We start from the raw sequence: 21,081 nt of genomic DNA on the forward strand, positions 1-21,081 counted from the left end.
CACCAGTAAAATGCGGGAATACATTTAAGTTCTAGGTCGCCCACCAGTAAAATGCGGGAATACATTTAAGTTCTAGGTCGCCCACCAGTAAAATGCGGGAATACATTTAAGTTCTAGGTCGCCCACCAGTAAAATGCGGGAATACATTTAAGTTCTAGGTCGCCCACCAGTAAAATGCGGGAATACATTTAAGTTCTAGGTCGCCCACCAGTAAAATGCGGGAATACTTTTAAGTTCTAGGTCGCCCACCAGTAAAATGCGGGAATACATTTAAGTTCTAGGTCGCCCACCAGTAAAATGCGGGAATACATTTAAGTTCTAGGTCGCCCACCAGTAAAATGCGGGAATACATTTAAGTTCTAGGTCGCCCACCAGTAAAATGCGGGAATACTTTTAAGTTCTAGGTCGCCCACCAGTAAAATGCGGGAATACATTTAAGTTCTAGGTCGCCCACCAGTAAAATGCGGGAATACTTTTAAGTTCTAGGTCGTCCACCAGTAAAATGCGGGAATACATTTAAGTTCTAGGTCGCCCACCAGTAAAATGCGGGAATACATTTAAGTTCTAGGTCGTCCACCAGTAAAATGCGGGAATACATTTGAGTTCTAGGTCGCCCACCAGTAAAATGCGGGAATACATTTGAGTTCTAGGTCGCCCACCAGTAAAATGCGGGAATACATTTAAGTTCTAGGTCGCCCACCAGTAAAATGCGGGAATACATTTAAGTTCTAGGTCGCACACCAGTAAAATGCGGGAATACATTTAAGTTCTAGGTCGCCCACCAGTAAAATGCGGGAATACATTTGAGTTCTAGGTCGCCCACCAGTAAAATGCGGGAATACATTTGAGTTCTAGGTCGCCCACCAGTAAAATGCGGGAATACATTTAAGTTCTAGGTCGCCCACCAGTAAAATGCGGGAATACATTTAAGTTCTAGGTCGCCCACCAGTAAAATGGGGGAATACATTTAAGTTCTAGGTCGCACACCAGTAAAATGCGGGAATACTTTTAAGTTCTAGGTTGCCCACCAGTAAAATGCGGGAAATGCATTTCATAATTTTGCATTTAAGCAACTTTTGGTTGTATATTTTTGGAATCAGTAACCCCACCTGGAAGTGGAAGGTTACAACAGAGATCCCCAGGCAGGAAACAATAAAATCCCCAGCACCAAGAAGCAGAAGGCTGCAAAGGCAAGCGCGCGACTCAAAAGGAAGAAGGAACGCGTCTTGAAAGAAGCAGCTTGAGAACATTATAGCATGCCCAGCATAACAATTCTGATGAAGAAAACCATAACCATTGAAGAAACCATTGAAAGGCTTAAGGAAGAGGGCAATGTTCCCAGCAGATCAAGCGAAGTGATGAAAACTGGCATTCAGAAAATGCGAAGGACCAGTATCATCCCCCAAGTTCACAAAATAAAGGCATCGGAGGAAAGCGCTAGCCGACAAGAAAGCAAGGCAACAAGAACAAGTTGAAGATAGATGAGATCTCATGATCCATAGTCTAGCTTAGCTTCTTGTTTTTCGTTTCAGAACAATGTAACAAGGAGATCGGCGAGCGGTAGCATCCTACAGCAGCATGCAACAGCGCACAACAGCAGCGAGCACTACAGTCCCACGGTAGTCCCAGCTACCAAAATTTCCCGAACTACATTGACCTGATTCCTGTTCAGCCCAGGATATGTAGGAAACCTCTGAAGCAAAGGTTCGGTCAAATCTTTTTCAAAAATGTTTCACACGGAGTACTCAGACGAGCAAAAATCGCCCGCTTTATCTTTGCAGGAAAACCCTTCGTGTCTTCGGGCAAAGAGGGGCAGCTGTAAGCACGTGATTTTTGCTTCACGGGCAATCGCTCCAAAAGAAAACAAAAATATTGACCAGTGACCTCGCTGTACAAATTTTCAATTTTTTTTCATGACATGTGCTGCTAGTCATTTGTGGTTCGGCCCATGTTGCATTGGATCTTATCAATCAAAATACAAAGTATGTCTGTCATGGTAATCAAACCGTAATTCGGTCGTTGAAAGAAAATTCAAAAAAATATATATGCATCGTTCGTTCTAGGTTGTGATTTAACTTACTTAAACATTTTAATTTGGTGTGATAATTGTGTTGAAGCGTTACATTGTTGTTTATTTTAATTTCATTTGTTTTATTATTTATTTGTTATTTCATTTTTTGTTTTAAAATTAGAGAACAAAGAAAAGAGTGATGAAAATCGATTTGGGCCCAAGAAATGAAACAAAAATAGGCCCAAAACCGGCACAAGGACCCAGTCCAAGTCAGGCCTGCCCAAACACTGATTCAAACGATGCCGTATCAGCGTCCTTATCAGAACCATTGATCTGACTCAAACAAACGGTCCTGATCAGGTTGATCACTTCACCTCAACGACGCCGTTTCAGGCAAATTAATCTGAACCGTCCAACCCTTTGATCCAACGGACCCAGGCCTTCCCCCTAAACCCGTCAAACTTTGACCCGATCTAGCCTTACCCGGTCTCACCCACTATCAACTCCAAACGACACCGTCTTCCCTAAGTGAATAGATCCTGGCCATAGATCTCATTTGATCCAACGGCCAGGATCTAAACCCCTAGATCGTATATAAGCTTTCTATCGTACCCCACGCCCCCTATTCGAACCCCCTCCACTCATCGTCTTCACCAAACACTGAAACCCCCCCCCCGAAACCCTAGCAGCCGCCCTGATTTCCCTTTCACCAGAACCCGGCGGCATGAACGCCGATGACCACCTCCTGAACACCCTAGGACCACCTCACTCTCCTGAACATGGATCTGTAACCCCCTAGCCTCGAATCACCTTCCTTCGTCTCGAATCTTCATTTGAAGATTCGAGTCAAACTCTGACCTATACCAAACCTCACCATCTTCGTACCAGACACTCTCATGACCTCCCTCGTGACCAAACCAGGCTTGGTTTGGTCCGAATCTACCCACAACTCCTAAAAAACTAGATCTAAAGATCCAAACCCTAGAACACGAATAACCTTGGAATCTGGCTAGTCTTAACAGGGGTTTGAGGTCTAATAGACCTTAATCAAGGTGTTCTCGTGTGAGAACACCCTGATTAAAGTTTGTTCGGCCTCAAATGGTCAAAGTTGAGTCAGACTTGGGTCAATTTTGTTTGGACATTTTTCGGTAAGTTTTTCTTTGCCTTTCTGTTTTATTCGAGTGGTAATTAAGTTGTTAGCATGCTTTGTTGTGTTTGCTTGTTATTTCTGGTATTTTTCTTAATTCCTTCCATCTTTGTAAGGCCTTTATTTGGTCGTTGGTTTGTCTGAGTGTATTCTGAATGTATTCTGTGATATACATGATCGTTAATTAAATTAATCGTCAAATAAGTTAATTCATATAGGTTCCCAGTAATTGAACAAAGTTGTCTGAAGTCATTCGGGACTCTGTACGTGTTGTTTATATGAACGGCTGATTATTATGTGTTACGATTAATGTAGTTGAGTCGATGTATGTCGTCAATTAGTTTCAATCATTAATGGTAACAACTTGATTCGTGTTGTTTATTTCTGCTGTGATCGTATTTGAATCCCATTAGGAACTGAATTGTATTGCCTAATGGTTTTGTTGAATTTGAATCAAAAAACCTCTAGGGGGTAGGTTATAATGGCAGTTCAGACTTTGATCTTAAATAGATGCCATGTTTACTTGGTTCAGATTGTGGGCAGCATGTGTATGGTTAGCTGTTAAGGAATTAAAATAATTGGACAGCATGTGCTATCAGATTATATTCCTGCTGCCCATACTTTGGCTAAATAAATAAGAGATTAGGACACTTTAACAACAAAAATAGAGAGGGGCTGTCAGGGATCTCATGGGAGTTTTTGTTATTTAAAATAACTGAGTTGAAAAACAACAGGGAGGGGGAATTTTGAGTTGTCACACAGACTGTAAAGTGCTGAATTCAGGCTATAAAAGAGGCAGACCTTCCATTTAGAGGGGGGGGGGATTTTTTTTTGAGAGATTTTTGGAGCCTGGGGAAAGGGTTTTCTTAAGGGCTGCATTTTTCTTAGTCTTCAGAGAAAACAAGAAAGACAAAGTCTCAGAATTTTGTAACCAAACCCTGTCTGAAAACTACCTAAGAGTTCAAGTTGGTCAAGTTGTCTTGGCCAATTGCTGTTGGTTGCCTGTTAAGCTGCTTGTGTTTGTTGAACTGCTGGTGTTGTTATATTGAATACTCTGTTGTTTCTGCTGGTTCATTACTCTTTTTCTGGGATTTGTCTGTCTGATGCTCGATCACCTGTGGGCTACATAGTTGTTGCTGGTTGTGTTGCTGTGTTGTTGCTATTTGTTGTTGTTGTTGGTTACTTGCTGCTGATACTCTTTCTCCTCTTCTTATTGTGCAAACATCCAGGTACACGACTAATACTGTCAATGTAACTTGAAGTTGAGTATGAATGCAAAAAGAGAAGAATTGAAGATTGTTTACTTTAAGCATAGACTGTTATATTGAATATCATGTAAACTATCCACTACTAGTATAGTTCTTTCCCTTCTGATAAATTGGCTTATATAACTGTTTAAACCATACTTTAGAACAAAGAACACAAAGCTTGCAATCTCAACCTCATGAAGGTCGAGTCCAGGTCGAAACAGACCAAGCAGGCCCGCATCGAACAAACAGTGGCCCAGATCTGGCCCATCCCGTATGAGCTGGATTTGGGCCCGTAATGATCAATCAGTTGTCCGTGTGCGTATTCATGTTTTCTTATTCTATAAAAGCATTTTGAATCCTGCTATAAATAACCTACGAGCATGTAATTAACTAGGACTATCTCTGTTTTCAATTAGTAGAGACAAACGCGACAAGAAACGTAGTTGCTATAAAATATCTTTTTTTTAAAAATAAAATGAGACGAGCCTCGCCAAAAAAAAGGGACAAATTGCGGGGCCCTCACAAACTATATGTATTAAATACTTAGATTCCGAGACGGGCTGTTTAAGCAAATTTCACGGCCCTACCCAAAAATAATAATGCTTTAGTTGCTTTAGGCGCGCCTTTTATAATGTTATCTCCCTAAACTCGGGTGCACATTTATGTGACCCAAATCCAAATCTCAACGGAGTCGAAATATGTCTCTAGTCACGGGCACATTGATTGTGGCGTGGCCTGAGATATATTTCCATGACGTTGTACATTCCTTTTAATAGTAAAATGAGACGAGCCTCGACAAACAAAAATGTAGAAGCTGCGGGGCCCTCTAAATGCATATATATTAAAATACTTAGAGTCCGGGACAGGCCGTTTAGCAAATTTTACGGTCTTCCCCAAAATAACAATACGTTAGTCGCTTTAGGCGCGTCTTAATAATTTATTCTCCTTAATTCGGGTGCACATTTATGTGACCCAAATCCAAATCTCAACCGAGTCGAGATATGTCAATAACCACGGGTGCATTGATGTAACGTGGTTCGAGATATGTTTTCACGACGTTGCAAGTCCTATAAAAATAACAGTGAATGATAAAAGCGGTTAAAAGATAAAATTGGCACATAAGTTCATATTTGTATAAAATCAGATAATCAAGCCGAATATAACAGTTGAGCGACCGTGCTAGAACCACGGAACTCGGGAATGCCTAACACCTTCTCCCGGGTTAACAGAATTCCTTATCCGGATTTCTGGTACGCAGACTGTAATATGGAGTCATTCTTTTCCTTGATTCGGGATTAAAATTGGTGACTTGGGACACCCTAAATCTCCCAAGTGGCGACTCTGAAAGAAATAAAAGAATCCCGTTTCGATTGTCCTTAAATTGGAAAAACTCCCTTGCACCCCCTCGGGTGCGGAAAAAGGAGGTGTGACACTCGGTACACGAAATATTTCGCGTTAATGCAGAATCGGAGAAAGAGTCACACTGCAAGGGATGTACGGTAGGCAACCTACCTTAACGCAAAGAAGACAAAATACAGCACAAAAATATTAAGTTTTCTTCTTCTTTCAAATCCTTAGTTTATTAGAGCATAAGCTTCTAGCTCCGCATGAGTATACGAGACCAGAATACGTCAACTTAACCAATCAGAAGATATACCTTACCCTCTATTTGGATGGTTCATTACCCATGATTTCATAATGTACAATATCGTATTGTATTATATTATACTTTACTGATGAATACAATATTTTGATAGACGGCATCGTTTGTTTAATAAATATAATGGGTAAGTGAAATAAATAACCACGCAAAAAACATCAACTCCGTGGTTACAAAAATTGAGCATTTTCATAGTTATATAGCAACAAGGTGTTAATTTTAAGAACAATCAAAACAAATATAATATCAATAAAATAATATAATAATGAATCACGCAACCATCCAAACAGGGGGTTAATTTACATCATAAGTATGGTGGCCAGAAATAAAGCTCCATCACCATAGGGGTGAAAGTTACAATAGTACAATCACATTCGGTGTTTGAACAAAACAAATCAAATTAATTTTTGAGTCACATTTAAACGTTACCTAACTTTAGTTAAGTGATTGAATGTTATATGAAAAATACATATCTTATCTTCATTAGTTTTTTTTTTTTGGCTAACAAGGATACGATTATATTAAAAGCTAAACAGTCACATCATTACAAAGGGGGACCAATCGCGGTACAACAACGTTCGAAAAGTCCTTATTGAAAGCAGCTAAAGTAAAGGGTGGGGAAGACATAAAATATATGGGACTCCACTGCAATTGTCCTTCAGAAGGAGTTAGGAGCATGCCATATTTTGCTAGGGAGTCTGCTACACCGTTTGCCTCCCGGTAGATGTGGTCAAGTGTGGCTGTCTGCAGCTGATGGAGTAAGGTCCTGTAATCAAAAATAAGATGTGAATATACATCGTTTCCATTGCGTATCATATAGATAAGTAGCTGTGAATCGGTTTCAATCTTTAACGGTAGGAGGAGTAGGTCAGTTGCAAGCTGGAGGCCTAAGAGGAGGGCTCGGAGTTCGGCTTCTAAAGTAGTAGAGCAAATGATTGGCATAGTGAAGCCTCAGATCCACTATCCTTGGTGATTTCGGATAATTCCTCCAGCTGATGCTTGCAACGTGTAAGGATGGAAAGAGCCATCGGTATTAAGTTTGAAAAGGGAGCTTCAGGGGGATGCCATTTAATGTGTTGGACATGAGTAGAAGGGGTTGGTGGTTGTATAGGAGATAAGGAGTGAAATTCGATAATGTGGAAGAGTATGGTTGGTGGGTGGACGGGTTTGTGGAGGTTGTTGAAGAGATTATCATTTCTGGTTTTCCAAATATGCTAGAGGATAAAAGGAACTAGGAGTGATGCAGGAACATCAATACCATAATAGGTGAAAGGTTCCTGTGGGGTGGCACAATAAAGCTTGAGCCAGGCCGAAAAATTTGTAGTTGGTGGTGTGATGTGGAAGAAAGACCATGCGCGATGTGCAGTCATGGTGTGTGAGTGTTTCAAGTATGTGGGGGCAAGAGTGGCAGTTAGGTGTAGTAAGCATATTGATGGATACTAGGAAATAAGCTGTGGGGAGGCATTGTAGTAGAAGAAGCCATAGGAAGGTTTTGAGTTTTGGTGGAATTTTAAGTTTCCAGATCCAAGGTAGGTTAGTGACATATGGTTGTTCAGGGAGAGAGATGTGTAGATAAAGCTGATATGTGGAGGCAGTGGAGAAGCCATGTTGCGAAAAAACCTAGAAGAGTGTATCAACTCGATTAAGGGATAGGTAAAAATATGTATTATGGATGAGTCGCAAGACGTGTGTGGGCAACTGGAATGAAATTAGAGGGGTATTCCATTGGCCTTGTTGAAGGAGGGAGTTAATGGTGATAGTAGATTCGGATGAAGTGAGGGGGCCATGGATAAGGCTTCGAATGGGGAAGTTGTTAGATAGCCAAGTATCATTCCATACATTGATGAGTGATCCGTTGCCGATTTGCCATTTAACAGCGTGTGTTGAAAGGGAATAACCTTTTACTAGGGACTTCCATATGAAAGAAGTATGCTTTTTGGTTGTAGGAGTGTTGGGATGTTGTTGTTGGTGGTGATATTTGACGCAAAGGACTTGCGCCCAAAGGGTATTTGGTTGTTGGCAAAATCGCCAAGCTAGACTGATAAGAAGGGCCATATTTTTGCCTTTAGTTTTTGAATATTCAATCCACCTTGTCGTTTGGGGAGGGTAATTTGTTGCCAGTTGACTAAATGAATATGTTACTTTTCTGTAATAGTGCCCCAAAGGAAGTTTCGTTGAATTTGATTAATGTGGCGGAGAATTTTTGTAGGGAGAAGATTACTTGCATGGCATAAGTTGGGATGGAGGCTAGGACAGATTAGATAAGTCTAGTACGACCCGCCAGGTCAAGAAACTTTGTTTTCCATCCTTGTAATCGAGTGCGTATGCGATCAAGAAGATATTGGTAATCACTACTCTTGGGTTGAAGGTTAGTGATGGGTAGTCCAAGGTATTTACCAACAGTGGAGGATGTACACATTCGAAGAATAGCAGATATACATTGGTGAGAATAAAAATAATTTCTAATTTAGCGTAATTGATTTGTTGGCCAGCGAGAATGCCAAAACGCTGGATGATGGAGTGAATGTTAGATGCGTTTTTAACGTCTGCTTTGGTGAAAAGAATAAGGTCATCAGCAAACATTAGGTGGGAGATAAAGGGCCCATGTCGCGAGATTGGAATGGGGTCCCATTCCTTAGCCTCTGTGGCATGTAGAATAAGACAAGTAAGTGTTTCCATGCAAATAATGAATATATATGGGGATAGGGAGTTGCCATGTTGGATACCTCTAGATGGTGAGAAGAAAAGTATCGGTTTGCCGTTAACCATAATGGAGATGGAGGAAGTGGATATGCAGTTCATAATGAGTGTGATTAAGGATGGTGGGAAGTTAACGTTAGCCAGGGAGTAATGTATGAAGGACCATTCAAGGCAGTCAAATGCTTTTTCTAGGTCAATTTTTATCAACATATGACCTACAGTTCCTTTGTGTTTGTTGAAAGAGTGCACTGCTTCTTGGACAATAATTGCATTGTCAATGGCTCGACGGCCTGGAATGAAGCTACTCTGGTAAGGGCTAATTAAGAAGGGGAGGTAGGGCCGAATGCGATTGACAATAAATTTCGTAATTATTTTGTAAATAGCGTTGCAGAGGCTGATGAGACAATATTGGGTGATGCGTTCCAGATTTTTAATCTTAGGAATTAATGAAATATAAGTTTGATTAATTTCAGGTGAAAGAAAGGAGGTGGAGAATATATCCTTACAAAATCGGGTGATGGCTCCTTTGGTTTGAGGTCAGTGTTGTTGGAAAAAAAAAGGATGGAATCCACGTGGACCTGGTGCTTTGAGCGACTTAGGTGTAGAGAATTTTCTGAGGTAAGTGCTTGCAGTGCATGTACTGCTGTTTGTTTTAAGGTGAGGAAAAGTTCAGTGGTGCAGGTCCGTTGAAAATGGGTTGTGATAATGTTATTTATGAAGGTCGGGTCCAAGACCCAATTACCGACAGTGTCATGAAGGCCCAAAATGCGATTTTTCTGACGACGATGAATAGTACTAATGTGGAAAATTTTGGTGTTGGCATCACCGTCATGAAGGTTTTGTATACGCGATTTTAAGTTTCTAAAATTCTTCTTCGTTTTGTAGGAGTACATTAAATTATTGAATAAGTGTGTGTTCGCGGTGTAAATGGTAAGTTGTTCTAAGGCGTGAGACCATTTTTTGGAGTCCATCAATTCTAGCTTGAATAATGTTCATTTGGTGGAATTCCCGGAGCAGGAATGGTTCCAACTTTTAAGAACTTCGGTAAAGTGTTGGAGGGTAGGGATGTAATAATTGGTTGTAGACCAAATATTTTGTATTATGTGAATGAAGTCAGGGTGGGTGAGCCAAATGGTTTCAAATTTAAATCCCGCTGTGCTACTAGAGGTGGCACGTGCAAGATTTAATAGAAAAGGACAATGGTTAGAGTGCCTCCGAAGGAGGTGTAATACAAATAACACAACAACAACAATCTAGTATAATCTCACTAGTGGGGTCTGGGGAGGGTAGTGTGTACGCAGACCTTAACCCTATCCTGGGTAGAGAAGTTGTTTCCAATAGACCCCCGGCATCCTTCCCTCCAAGAACTCCCCACCTTGCTCTCTTGGAGTGACTTGAACTCACAACCTCTTGTTTGGAAGTGGAGGTGTAATACAAATGAATCTTGAAAGAGGCGCAACCAATCGGAGTTTGCTAAAAATCTGTCAAGTCGTTCTAATATATGTGTGCGCATTAACTTTCTTTCATTAGTCCACCAGGTGAAACGTGCGCCAGTGAAACCAAGATCATGCATACCTATGTGATGTAAGCATTCTAGAAAAAACATTTATTCTTGTATTATTGACTGAGCTCGGATATTCAGTGAGACTTCGTTTACTTGCTGGTTGGCTTCCACCAAAAATAATATCTCGCACATCTTGCCCTTGATTCCTTTTCTCTATTCACAAATGATATTTAGAATTATTATTATTTTATTTTGTGAAAATTCCTCTTATAAAAGATGTACATTCATGTGCGAGTAAGTTTTTGACCATTTATTTCGTAAAACTAAGAGCCCGTTTGGACATAATAAATTTTTTATTTTTTTTTATTATTAATTTCGTAAAACTAAGAGCCCGTTTGGACATAAGAAAATTTTCACTTTTTTCCAAATCAGTGTTTGGTCATAAAATTTTCAATTTTCACTTAAAAATAAATTTTGGAAGTTTTCGAAAATTTGAAAAACTCCAAAAAAAACTATTTTTCAAAATTTTCACCCAGATCACTTACCAAAATTATATTCATATCCAAACACAACTTTTATTTTCACTTGAAAAAAAATTCTTTATTTTTTGTTGAAATTTTATAATTCTTATGTCCAAACACCCACTAAATGGCACAAAAAGAAAGAAAAAATACATGTGTCGAAGCCAAAATAGAAGTAATAAAAAGTTGTCAAAAAATTGATAAAGTAAAAAAATTTTCACTATGAAATAATTTATTAAAACGAAATATATACAAGAGAGGGGAAGTGGAAATCAGTGTTTGAGAAGACAAAAGAGAAATTGTTTGAGAGCTAAGAGCAAAGATGTTGAAATTCTTGTCAAAGGTGAAAATCGAATTCAATGCCTTAGACCCAAGAATAGCTTCATGTATGGAGTTTTTGGCTCAATGTAATGCTCCTAAAGCCAAAGAATCAAACCCAAGTTGTCAGGTTCAAGTCAAGCGCCGCACCGATGATCACCCACCCCAAATCACCGTCACCTTCGTCAATGGAGTCGAGCAAAGCTATGATGCCACTTCTACACCCGCACAGAACATCCGTACTATGATTCTTGAAAAGGGTCAGTATCTTGAGACTGAACAAATGTTTCGTGAAGCTGGTGAGAAATGGCCTGTTGTTATTCCTGATGAAGAGCTTCAACAACCATTTCTCGGAATAAAGGTTGGTGCTTTCCCCTTTTTTTGTTAATGCTGTGGTTTTTGTTATGATTTGGTTGAGGCATATCGTTGAACAGATTGAATACATAGCTTTTAGACCTGCCTATGCCTATTTTGTGGTTAAAAAAATCAGATTTTTATAGGAGAAGTTGATGTTTTACTTTATATATGTGATTTCCGGATGTTAGAGTTTATTTGTTATACTCTAAAAGGTTGTCAAATTGGGCAGAATGAAGATGTGATGTTGTACTAGTTAGGCGAAATTAGTGTACCTTAATTGATTTTCCTAATAGGACACAACTTTAATATCACCGGCATCAGAGGCGAATCCAGGATTTAAACTCCATGGGTTTTACTTTTAATGTTTTAGCATTGAATCCATTATATTTTTAAAGTTATGGGTTCATATTTATTATTTTTGTAATTTTAACGAATTTTTACATATAAATTTTTATTCCGTGTCGAAAGCTATGGGTTCAATTGAACCCATCATCAACACTCTACATCCGCCCCTGACTGGCATAATACATAGTAGACCAAGAATACCATGTTGATATCTTTGTAACGTTTTCAGTTATGGGTTTAATTGAACCCGTCATCAACACTCTATATTTGCCCCTGACTGGCATAATACATAGTAGACCAAGAATAACACGTTGATATCTTTGTAACATTTTCAGTTCTCCTTTATATCAAAAGCCTTGACCTGAATTTTTTTCCCCAGTTCTATAATATGCCACTGTTACTGTGTGTGATGGAGTTGTAAAAGTGCTGAGCTAAAGGGTTACTATGCCCCGTACCTCTAGTTACAGGCAGTGTGGTAGTTTAGAGGAGCTTTCAGGATTGAATCCAGAGCCTTGGAAAAATTTGTTTAAAATCAAATTATAGAAGAATTTAGTAGCTTTCTGATTTTAAGACAATCATTCATAAGAGGAAGAATTTATTTCTATGTACTGATTTTGTTACCATTATAAGTGTTACTCTTGTTGGTGTGCTCCAAGATCAGTTGCTAGGTACTAGTCTACGGAGGCTGGTTACCTAGAAGTTCCTGTCAGAATAGCTAAATGTTTGATGCAGATTTTAAAATTTTGAGCATGCCATGGTCACAGGGTTTAGGATTGAGTGCGGAAATATTAAAGTTGTGACATCTTGACAGAAATGTGAATGGTGAGGTGAAGTCTGGAGTGTTAAGCTTCAACAGTTACTAGTTGGTAGTTGCCCATACGTTATGTTGCCTAAGAAATTCTTACAGACCTTCACTTAGTCGACTTATTGTGAAGTTCTAAAACCAGGTATGATCAGATCTATCTTCAAAAAAATGAAAAAGGCTGATTTTGAACTTCTGATCGTGTGTGTACTCTATCTGGATATTTCGACACCACTTTGACACTGAGTTTGGCTATTGACGTGTGCTGCTTTGGAGTCTCTTCTTCTTTTTCATCGTGTTCCCTACTCCGTATTGCATCTTGTTCTCCTCTGTTCTGCTCGTCCTCCAGTGTGCTTGTTCTTTATGAATATGAAAGAGATTTGGACACTGGAAGTACATGCATTTCATTTTAGGAGAGATGAAATCTTTCTCGCTATCCTTTTACTTTCTAGAGGAAAGATTAAGCCTTCTAAGAAGATTATATCTAGCATATATAATGCTCTACTCCCCAAAATGGTGAAACTTTTCGTAATCGCATAAGTGAAGCTTTGAAATTGGTACCTACTTTAGGGGTGGGGAGAGGGAGGGAAGTTAGTTAAATGTTTTTGTCTAGCTAATTGTTCCTGCAAAGAGTTTGTCTTTCTGAGAACTTATTATTCCTAATTATCTATATGGTTGTTTTTCTAACTTTCATTTATTTGCAAATTTTCAGCCAAAGAAAGCGGAAGAGAAGAAGCAGTAATCACAGCTACTCACACCTAGCTTGTCGTTGGGGCTTTTTATCAGCGTTAGCTCAGCTCGATGACATTACAGAGTTCTAATTCAGTGAGATGGATCTCCAAATAGGGCCAAAGCTAGCTTTTCTCGTTGGATGTATGTTAACAATAATATTAGATTTGCACCAGATCATGAACTGAACTTGCTGTCCATTGTGTTGTGAGACTCAGAAATGTCTTGACAATCCTCATTTCTTCTACCCTTTGCCCTTTCAAAGAATAATATTTCCTTTCTAAAGATTTGATTTCATGTTGGAATTGACTATAATATGTGCATTCAAGGGCCATCTTTACGTTTTACCTCACAGAGTTAACATTTAGTAGCTCTGTTGCCAAGTGCTAGTCTGTTTTATAGCGTAATAAGTTGTGTATTTTCTTTAAGATGTTTACTACCCGACCAAATATTAGTCGTTTTGGCAAACTAAATTTGTTTCAAATATTTTATATTTTAGTAAAATAGGAAGTCATTTAGTACTTTTTTTCCCTATTAGTGAGTATCGATTTAAGTAGAAGGAGAGAAACTGTATTAGACAAAATACTTTTATGGCTAAAACTATTAAATGTCTTTCACTTTAAGTCCCTACACATTGTATTATCGTATAATTCAAAATTGGTACTAGATTTTATAATTTTGCCCGCTCTTATTTCTTTCATATTGTAAGGACTATGATTTGAGAAAATTTATAAAAACTATGCACACTGCCCACACTGCCTAGTGGATTTGCTATTAAAAAGAAGTAATACAACAAAGGACATTCTTCTCTTTGGTGGTACTGATAAAGAAGAAACAATACATGTACATTAGTTTCAAGATATTATATCTTGGTCTAGTACTTTTTCCCTAGATGTTTACTAGTACCTTTGGTCTCTCCTTTATTGGTAGACTAAATTCGTTTCAAGAATTTAGTCCATATTGTTCCAATTAGATTGAGTGAGGGGAGATCCAGACGATAATTTAGACAAATACTCTTATATACTACTTACTATATACTATGCCTCTGTCTGAATAGAGCCATACATAAAACTTTCTACACAAAATGAAATAGCAATAAAATTTTAAGTTTGATTATTTCTACATATACATTTTGATATAGGTTCCGGATAATGTGAAAATCTCTTCTACTGAAGAATTTGTTCATCGATCTTCGCGACGAACTCTGTTGGGGTCAGAAACCATATCCATCATCATTTTCTCAGGTGAATCTTCCCAATTTCCAAATGAATTCAAGTCAACCTGTAGATAGATATTGAAAATACAGAAACTATGTTTATCGTGCTACTCAAAACGCGATGAAACAGTGAATAATGTCCAAACTGTATGTTAATTACCTTTCGTCTTTGGTTAGTAAAGAGTTCCTCCCTCTTCTTATACGATGATTGCACGTCTCTTGCTCTTTTACCTCCCAATCCCCAAACCTCCACATCAAAAATTGAAGCTTCGACGGGTAAAAATCCCTGCACGAAGGCAGTAGGATGAGAGGGAAATTCAAAAGAGAAAAATCAGACATTTCTAAAGAAAATTAGTTAGCATTCGAAATATTAGCACAAACGGCATTCTGAGAGCTATTGCTAGTAAAGTCACGTGTACATTAAACGAATGCATGTCAAATGAATGAGTGCGGTTGTTGATTTGTGTCGCAGAAACCAAGCTAACTATCTAAATATGTTGTATTTGTACGTATCAATCAATCAATCAATCAACTGCCAAGCTGCCGCAACTTCATTTTTTGTTATGAAGAAATTCCTTGTGGACTTTTAACCTGACTCCAGTTGGCGCACGCGTATAGGTCCGACCCTCTACCCTCTACCCTCCCCCAACTTAAGTACCGAATTTTGTCCACGGCGGATTCAAATCCGTGACGTGCGTCTAACCTACACTTCACGTGTTGCTTCCTTACAATTGAAACCAAAGCCCTGGGGCCACGCGCCACGGAGCAACTTCTTCTTTCTGGTCAAGTATTAAAGCATGGGACTTCCTCTTGATGGTGGACCGAGGATTTTAAAGGTCGTGGATGCTGGCCTTCCTTTAGCGAAGAGTTGCTATCAATCATCACAATAAGTGCACAACTATTTGAACAGAAAAGTGAGAGAAGCGAGAAAATATCCCTATGGAAGCTCTAAGCCAAAATTTCTCAAGAAATATGAGAGGAAATAGAGCTGAAGGAAGATTATCTCTACTGAACAGCAGCATGGTGAAAGGAAAAGGCAAACAGCTACGAAGTGAGAATTCCTGTGTTGCTCAGTTGCTGCTTTTTTGGTTTGGAAAGATAAGGGTTTTAAGCTGATTTATTCTCTCTTTGTCACAATAAAATAGACAAAAAGGAAAAAGTCGGCGAGAATAAGTAAGACAACAGAATCCCAAGCTCTGAGAAAAGGTTACATTACCTGGGAATCCAACTATTGCACATCGCTAAACTCGCACGTCACAGCAGGGCCCCAGACCAATGCACCCATTCAACAGTTTGTATAGTGGGTGCTGCTAATTAATTATATACGTCTATAAAAAAGCTTCTATGTGAATATATATAGAGAGAGAGAGCTTGCGTCGGGGTCGATGGGTTCTCGAGCACCAACAGAGGCAGGAAAGGAGACTAACATTATGCAGAGACTACATAACAATATACTATCCAGGTCCATCTATACCATGCGATTTCTAGCAACTCAAAGTGTTTTCACACCTCTGTCACATATATGCATCTAAAAGACTCCACTAGCTAACCTGGTCGGGAAAAAGAGGAGCATGTTGGTAAGTTTTGTCACAAGCATGATGACGAACTGTAACTCTAGCAAAATCTTCATCAATAAATATTCTTTCATTGCCAGAGGATCCTCCAAAAGCAAGTCCGACAGGCTTTGGATGAGCTTCATATTTAACGGTTGCATGCAAGTGGCTGTAAACAAAGTTTTTCTCCCTTCCTGCCAAAGAACAAATACTAGCTTTATTGCATATCATTAATAATGTTTCTTTTCGTTTAGAAACACTCTGAGCAGGTGAGACCAGAAACGCTACCTGAAGGTGTTAACACCTGAAAAACTGGACTAATGGAGTATAAATTGCCAGATGACCCGTAGAAAGTATCTTGATTTTCTAAACCCTGATGAATGAGAGCACCAATAATCCATCTCCTTGAATCGTTATTGACCTCATGAGCAGAGAGAAGAATTAGCAATGGACCATTATATCCTTCAACATTTGACCAAAATCTATTCAGACCTTTTCCATGAATAGAAGACCTATAGGTTGAGGGAAAATGAAAATCAATTCAAAAAGTATAGGAAGTGATAGAAGTTCCAGAAATAGGACAGAAGGTAAACAAACAATTCCCAGAGCTTGACTAATAGTCGACCTAGGCCAGGTACAAACCTATAAAGTAGGTAGTCATCTACTTCCTCGGCAGTACTTGGAAAACATGCCTTTGACATCTCTTCACTCATAGTGCTCCTCAATGTAAGTGAGATAGCCCAAGCCCTTCCACAAGTAAGGAGATTGCCAATGCTCATTTCGCTTGCAGAAATATCATGCAAGAAAAGGTCCGCTTGCTCTAGTTTTTCCTGCTATTAGTTCAACTTCGGAATTAGTAATTGTGTATTCTAATTTCTTGATCACGGCCTAGCAAGCATTCATATATAATATGGCATCAAGGGGCGAAAAATAAACAATTGAAAATGTATAACAGTTTGTTTTCATCTCCCATCAAAAGACAATGACACAATCAGCCAGAAGATGAAATTTCCAAATTTTGTAATAAATTCTCATTCCTTTACCAGAGTCTTTTTAAATCAAGGGCATGGTCAAGAAGTGGAGGACTTGTTAGTCATGAGAGATGAAAAATATCCAAAATAACTGCAGGTTTTCTTTTTTTTCTAGCACCAAGAAAATGCCATGATGTACAAAAAGTGTCTAGACATTACTCCTTTTCAATAAAGGAGGAGTCAACGAAATCCATGACATGTCTATATTATTTACAGGGAAAAAAACCACAGGTTCTCCTCAAACGCAGCATGTGAGGAAACTGGATGAGGCATAACATGCATGGAAGTAACTTGTAGAACAAGGAAAAACTTACAGAACAGAAAACCACTTGCAGTTGAAGTATGTTTTTCCTAGTATAATGCACATAAAAGCAAATATAGATCTCAAGACTGTGGTTCATGGATCACTTATTTTTCGTTCATTCCCTCTCAGCCAATTCAATTTCTCCCCACAAGGTTTCAGAAGTATCCCGAGATTAGATATGACAATTGTAAGCATACTCAGAAGAAACATCAAACTGACAGAGCTTAGAAATCTAACCATTACTTCATCAAAGGAAAGAGTCAAGTGCACGATACCTTTGATAAAGGAACTATTTACTCTTGTATTTCAGAATATTATGCATTGTAAATATTTAGGTGACTGACTTCTAAGAAAGATTAGCTTATCAAAAACAACACATAAGGAGCAGAAACTCCTTGGTAAAAGCATTGATGAATGGATATTCATAAGATTAAATTTTCTCTCTTTAGGGGAATATATATATATATATATATATATATATATATATATATATATATATATATATATATATATTATGATATTTTCTCTTATTCCACAAGAATTTAATCTTGTGAAATCCTGTGGACATATTGAAACATGTCATGTACTCTACGCTGTTTCTTAACATTTTACCATTGTATCTTTATGATATTAAAGATTAACCAACACAAAATGCATTCGTGCAATTCAAAAATTGAAAAGGAAAGTACCTCATGGGCTGCTATGTAACAAATTCTCGCATGGATGAATTGTCCAAAGCAGTCCGCAAGGCTTGGTACTGTCTTCAAAGCCCACAGTACAATCTTTGCAGCAGGAAGTTGCATATCCAACTCTAAAATGCTGTTCTCCCATAAATCCAATTTGCTATCAGCTTCAGTGCAAGAGTCTATAGCTGACAACACCAAATGTGTAACATCTGGAAGACCGGAATCCCCTAAATTACCAGAAGCCTTCAACTTCTTCGAATCCCACCACATAACCCAACACATCCAAAGAAGCATCTGCACATCAACAGGCGATAAAAATCCACTAATCTTACTATCATCCTCATCAGAAACAACCTGCAGTTTTTCCGGAAGACCTGCCTTGACACACGTCATCCCAAATAATCTTAACAAATTATTGAGTGAAGCTGAACTAACTGCCCGTCCAGAACATTTTGTATAGCCTTTTAGGAACTCAACCCAACTAACACCTCCTTTTTCAGACAAGAAAAACAAGTCAACTATTGAAGAACTCAAATGACTCAACAAAACTGGAATTTCCTTCGGCACTGTCGATTCTTCACTTGTTGATCCCTTAAAGGAGAACCCAAAACACTTCTGTAACCAAGAAACACAAATTAATAAGAGTAGAGTAAAAAACAAATGGGGAAAACAGAAAATTCAAGAAAGTTCCAACTTTTCTACAAACTCATTTCTGGGTGATGCCAAAAAAAGAGGCTCTCTCAAAGTAAAAATCATAGTACAATATCAACTACTACTATGCCTCCATCCAGGGGCAGATGTAGAGAGTACATCCCAACCCAGTAGATTTGGCTCGGACATTGTATATGTGTTAAAAAATTCACTAAATAAGTACAAATAACTAATTTTGTAGCCATTAAATCAAATGAGTTGTTGTAGAATCCAACACTCGAATCCATAAACTTTAAATCATGAATCTCTTTCTCGCTCCATTTAAGCTCATCGTAAAAGGCACTGTCCTTTATATTTTCTACATGTATATAAATCCACTACCAGAATAACTCCTAAAAATCATACTCCGTCTGTCCCAATTTATGTGGCACCGTTTGAATTTCGAGAGTCCAACGAGTTCCTCTTTGACCGCGATTTTTCATATGGCTTTTAAATATTTTGAATTGTTAATTATTGTGACTTATAGTACTTTTTACGTAGTTTTCAAATGTGTAAATTTTATTTTAGAACATTTAAAGATTCTATGTCTGAATTCACAATCAAAATTAAGAAATTTGACTCTCAAAATCTGAACGGTTCCACATAAATTGGGACGGAGGGAGTAGTACAATAACAACTACAACCATGCCGCAACCCCAAGCAGGTTGGAATTCCCTCCAATCAAGCTCATCTCAATTTGATATTCTATAAAAGAAATTAAAATGCGCTAAAAGTTCTCTATATTTTCTATATCATTAAGAACCTACAAACGGGCTAAAAGACGCCTAAAGAAACACTGAATTGAAACTAAATAAAGTCTCCAACTTTTTCTATAAACCCACTTGTGGGTGATGCAAAAGAGAGTCTTTCAAATGTAAAATTTCATAGTACAGCTCCAAAAGAATAACTACTCCATTAAAGAACGAAATGGGAAATCCAAAAATTCCAAAATAAATTCCAACATTTGCTAAAACCCCACTTGTGAGTGACACAAAAAGGTCAGAAAAACGCAAATTGAGGACATATTTACATAACACTCTGTTTGGATCATTGTTCCCCATCGTTTTATAATGTATTGTATTGTATCGTTTCGTTTTATGAATAAAATGTTTGGATAGATTGTATTATTTGTTATTGTTAAATAGTAATATTTTGCTGTTTGGTTTGACTGTTTCGTACTATAGTGTAACTCATAAGTTTACTAAAATACTCTCAATAGTTTAAATATTAAATTTATTAAAAATTATGCATAAAAATAATTTTAAAAAACAAAACAGAAAAAAGGCAAAACACCTTAACAAAGCAAAACAAAGGAGTGAGACAGAAAGAAGAAGGCAAAACAAAGGAGCACAACTAATTAGAATTGAGTTAAAAGCAAATTAGGAGAAAATATAAACAGAAGGCGACAAAACACCTTTAAGCCGCAGAAGTTCTAGAAAAAAATAAATTGGAGATTTGGAGTTAAAATAGCAAAAAAAGCTAAAGGATAAAATACAATTGTGGAATAATAAGTTAGGGCATAACTGGAAAGAAAAATAGGAAACATCGCCGCACCAAATCGGATGTTTCAAAAAAGAAGACTTTTCATTGTTCCATTTAACAATACAATACAAACAATTTTAATGAAACAATCAAAAACAAACATTGTTTTGAGATAACAATACAATACAATACGATACAATGGGGAACAACCATCCAAACAAGCTGTTAAAGCTTAAGTATTTGCCAGTAAAAAAAAAAAAAAAAGAATTTACCTGAAGGGAATGGAGGGGGATGGAGTGAGTTTGAGGATTAGAAAGGAGAGAGAATGCTTTTTGTAGAGAAGGAAGAGCTCCAGTTGAAGCAGCCAAAGATTCTGCCTCTCTTTGCTCCGGCGACACTTGCTCCGCCGATGAAGATTGCCCCATTCCGATTGCCGTTTGCCGTTTGTCGTCGGTGGAAGTTAATACTAAGTAGTCCCAATGAATTGTATAGAAATGACACGTCGTATTTATGAGATTATATACATTTCGATATATTGGCTTTTTAAGGCAGCGAAAAGCCATATTAAATTATTGGGGAATATTATTCAAAAGTAACATCATCTTAACTTTATGACTTGCTAGATATTTTAAATTGATAAGAAGATCTTTAAATAGCTGAGGCTTGTTGCTACGTGTCATGGACAACTCAAAGAGACTTATACACGACACAAAACTATGTAAAAACTTTGTACCATTAAAAACAGTAAAAAATTAAGCTAAACCAATAGAATAAT

General features: G+C 38.0%; 2 protein-coding genes across 3 annotated transcripts; one reads left to right on the plus strand and one right to left on the minus strand.

Annotated features, from left to right (window-relative positions):
• The first annotated feature begins 11,040 nt into the window (after positions 1–11,040).
• On the plus strand, positions 11,041–13,686 carry LOC104231717 (uncharacterized). The gene is made up of 2 exons (XM_070171646.1): positions 11,041–11,472; positions 13,328–13,686. The coding sequence occupies exons 1-2, from the start codon at positions 11,116–11,118 to the stop codon at positions 13,355–13,357; spliced, it is 387 nt and encodes a 128-aa protein (XP_070027747.1). The 5' UTR covers positions 11,041–11,115; the 3' UTR covers positions 13,358–13,686.
• Positions 13,687–14,132: 446 nt separating this feature from the next.
• LOC104228099 (uncharacterized) lies at positions 14,133–20,805 on the minus strand. Of its 2 annotated transcripts, none has more exons than XM_009780500.2 (7): positions 20,579–20,804; positions 18,138–18,749; positions 16,756–16,946; positions 16,402–16,625; positions 16,111–16,307; positions 14,721–14,846; positions 14,133–14,625 (listed from the first exon to the last, which is right to left on the minus strand). In XM_009780500.2, the coding sequence occupies exons 1-7, from the start codon at positions 20,729–20,731 to the stop codon at positions 14,527–14,529; spliced, it is 1,602 nt and encodes a 533-aa protein (XP_009778802.1). In that variant the 5' UTR covers positions 20,732–20,804; the 3' UTR covers positions 14,133–14,526. The 2 variants fall into 2 exon arrangements, with proteins under 2 accessions (XP_009778802.1, XP_009778803.1); XM_009780501.2 differs by having other exon boundaries at positions 14,346–14,625; positions 16,756–16,943; positions 20,579–20,805.
• Positions 20,806–21,081: the final 276 nt, after the last annotated feature.

The sequence above is a fragment of the Nicotiana sylvestris genome, chromosome 4 (assembly GCF_000393655.2).
Source record: "Nicotiana sylvestris chromosome 4, ASM39365v2, whole genome shotgun sequence".
Lineage (NCBI taxonomy): Eukaryota > Viridiplantae > Streptophyta > Magnoliopsida > Solanales > Solanaceae > Nicotiana > Nicotiana sylvestris.

Excerpts from the sequence above, each read along its gene's own strand:
- LOC104231717 (XM_070171646.1), top strand. The coding sequence starts at position 11,116 with ATGTTGAAATTCTTGTCAAAGGTGAAAATCGAATTCAATGCCTTAGAC. Across the intron at positions 11,473-13,327 it reads AACCATTTCTCGGAATAAAG|CCAAAGAAAGCGGAAGAGAA; the intron begins GTTGGTGCTTTC and ends GCAAATTTTCAG.
- LOC104228099 (XM_009780500.2), bottom strand. The coding sequence starts at position 20,731 with ATGGGGCAATCTTCATCGGCGGAGCAAGTGTCGCCGGAGCAAAGAGAG. Across the intron at positions 16,308-16,401 it reads TCAGGTGTTAACACCTTCAG|GAAGGGAGAAAAACTTTGTT; the intron begins GTAGCGTTTCTG and ends GTTCTTTGGCAG. Across the intron at positions 14,847-16,110 it reads CTCCTCTTTTTCCCGACCAG|GGATTTTTACCCGTCGAAGC; the intron begins GTTAGCTAGTGG and ends GCCTTCGTGCAG.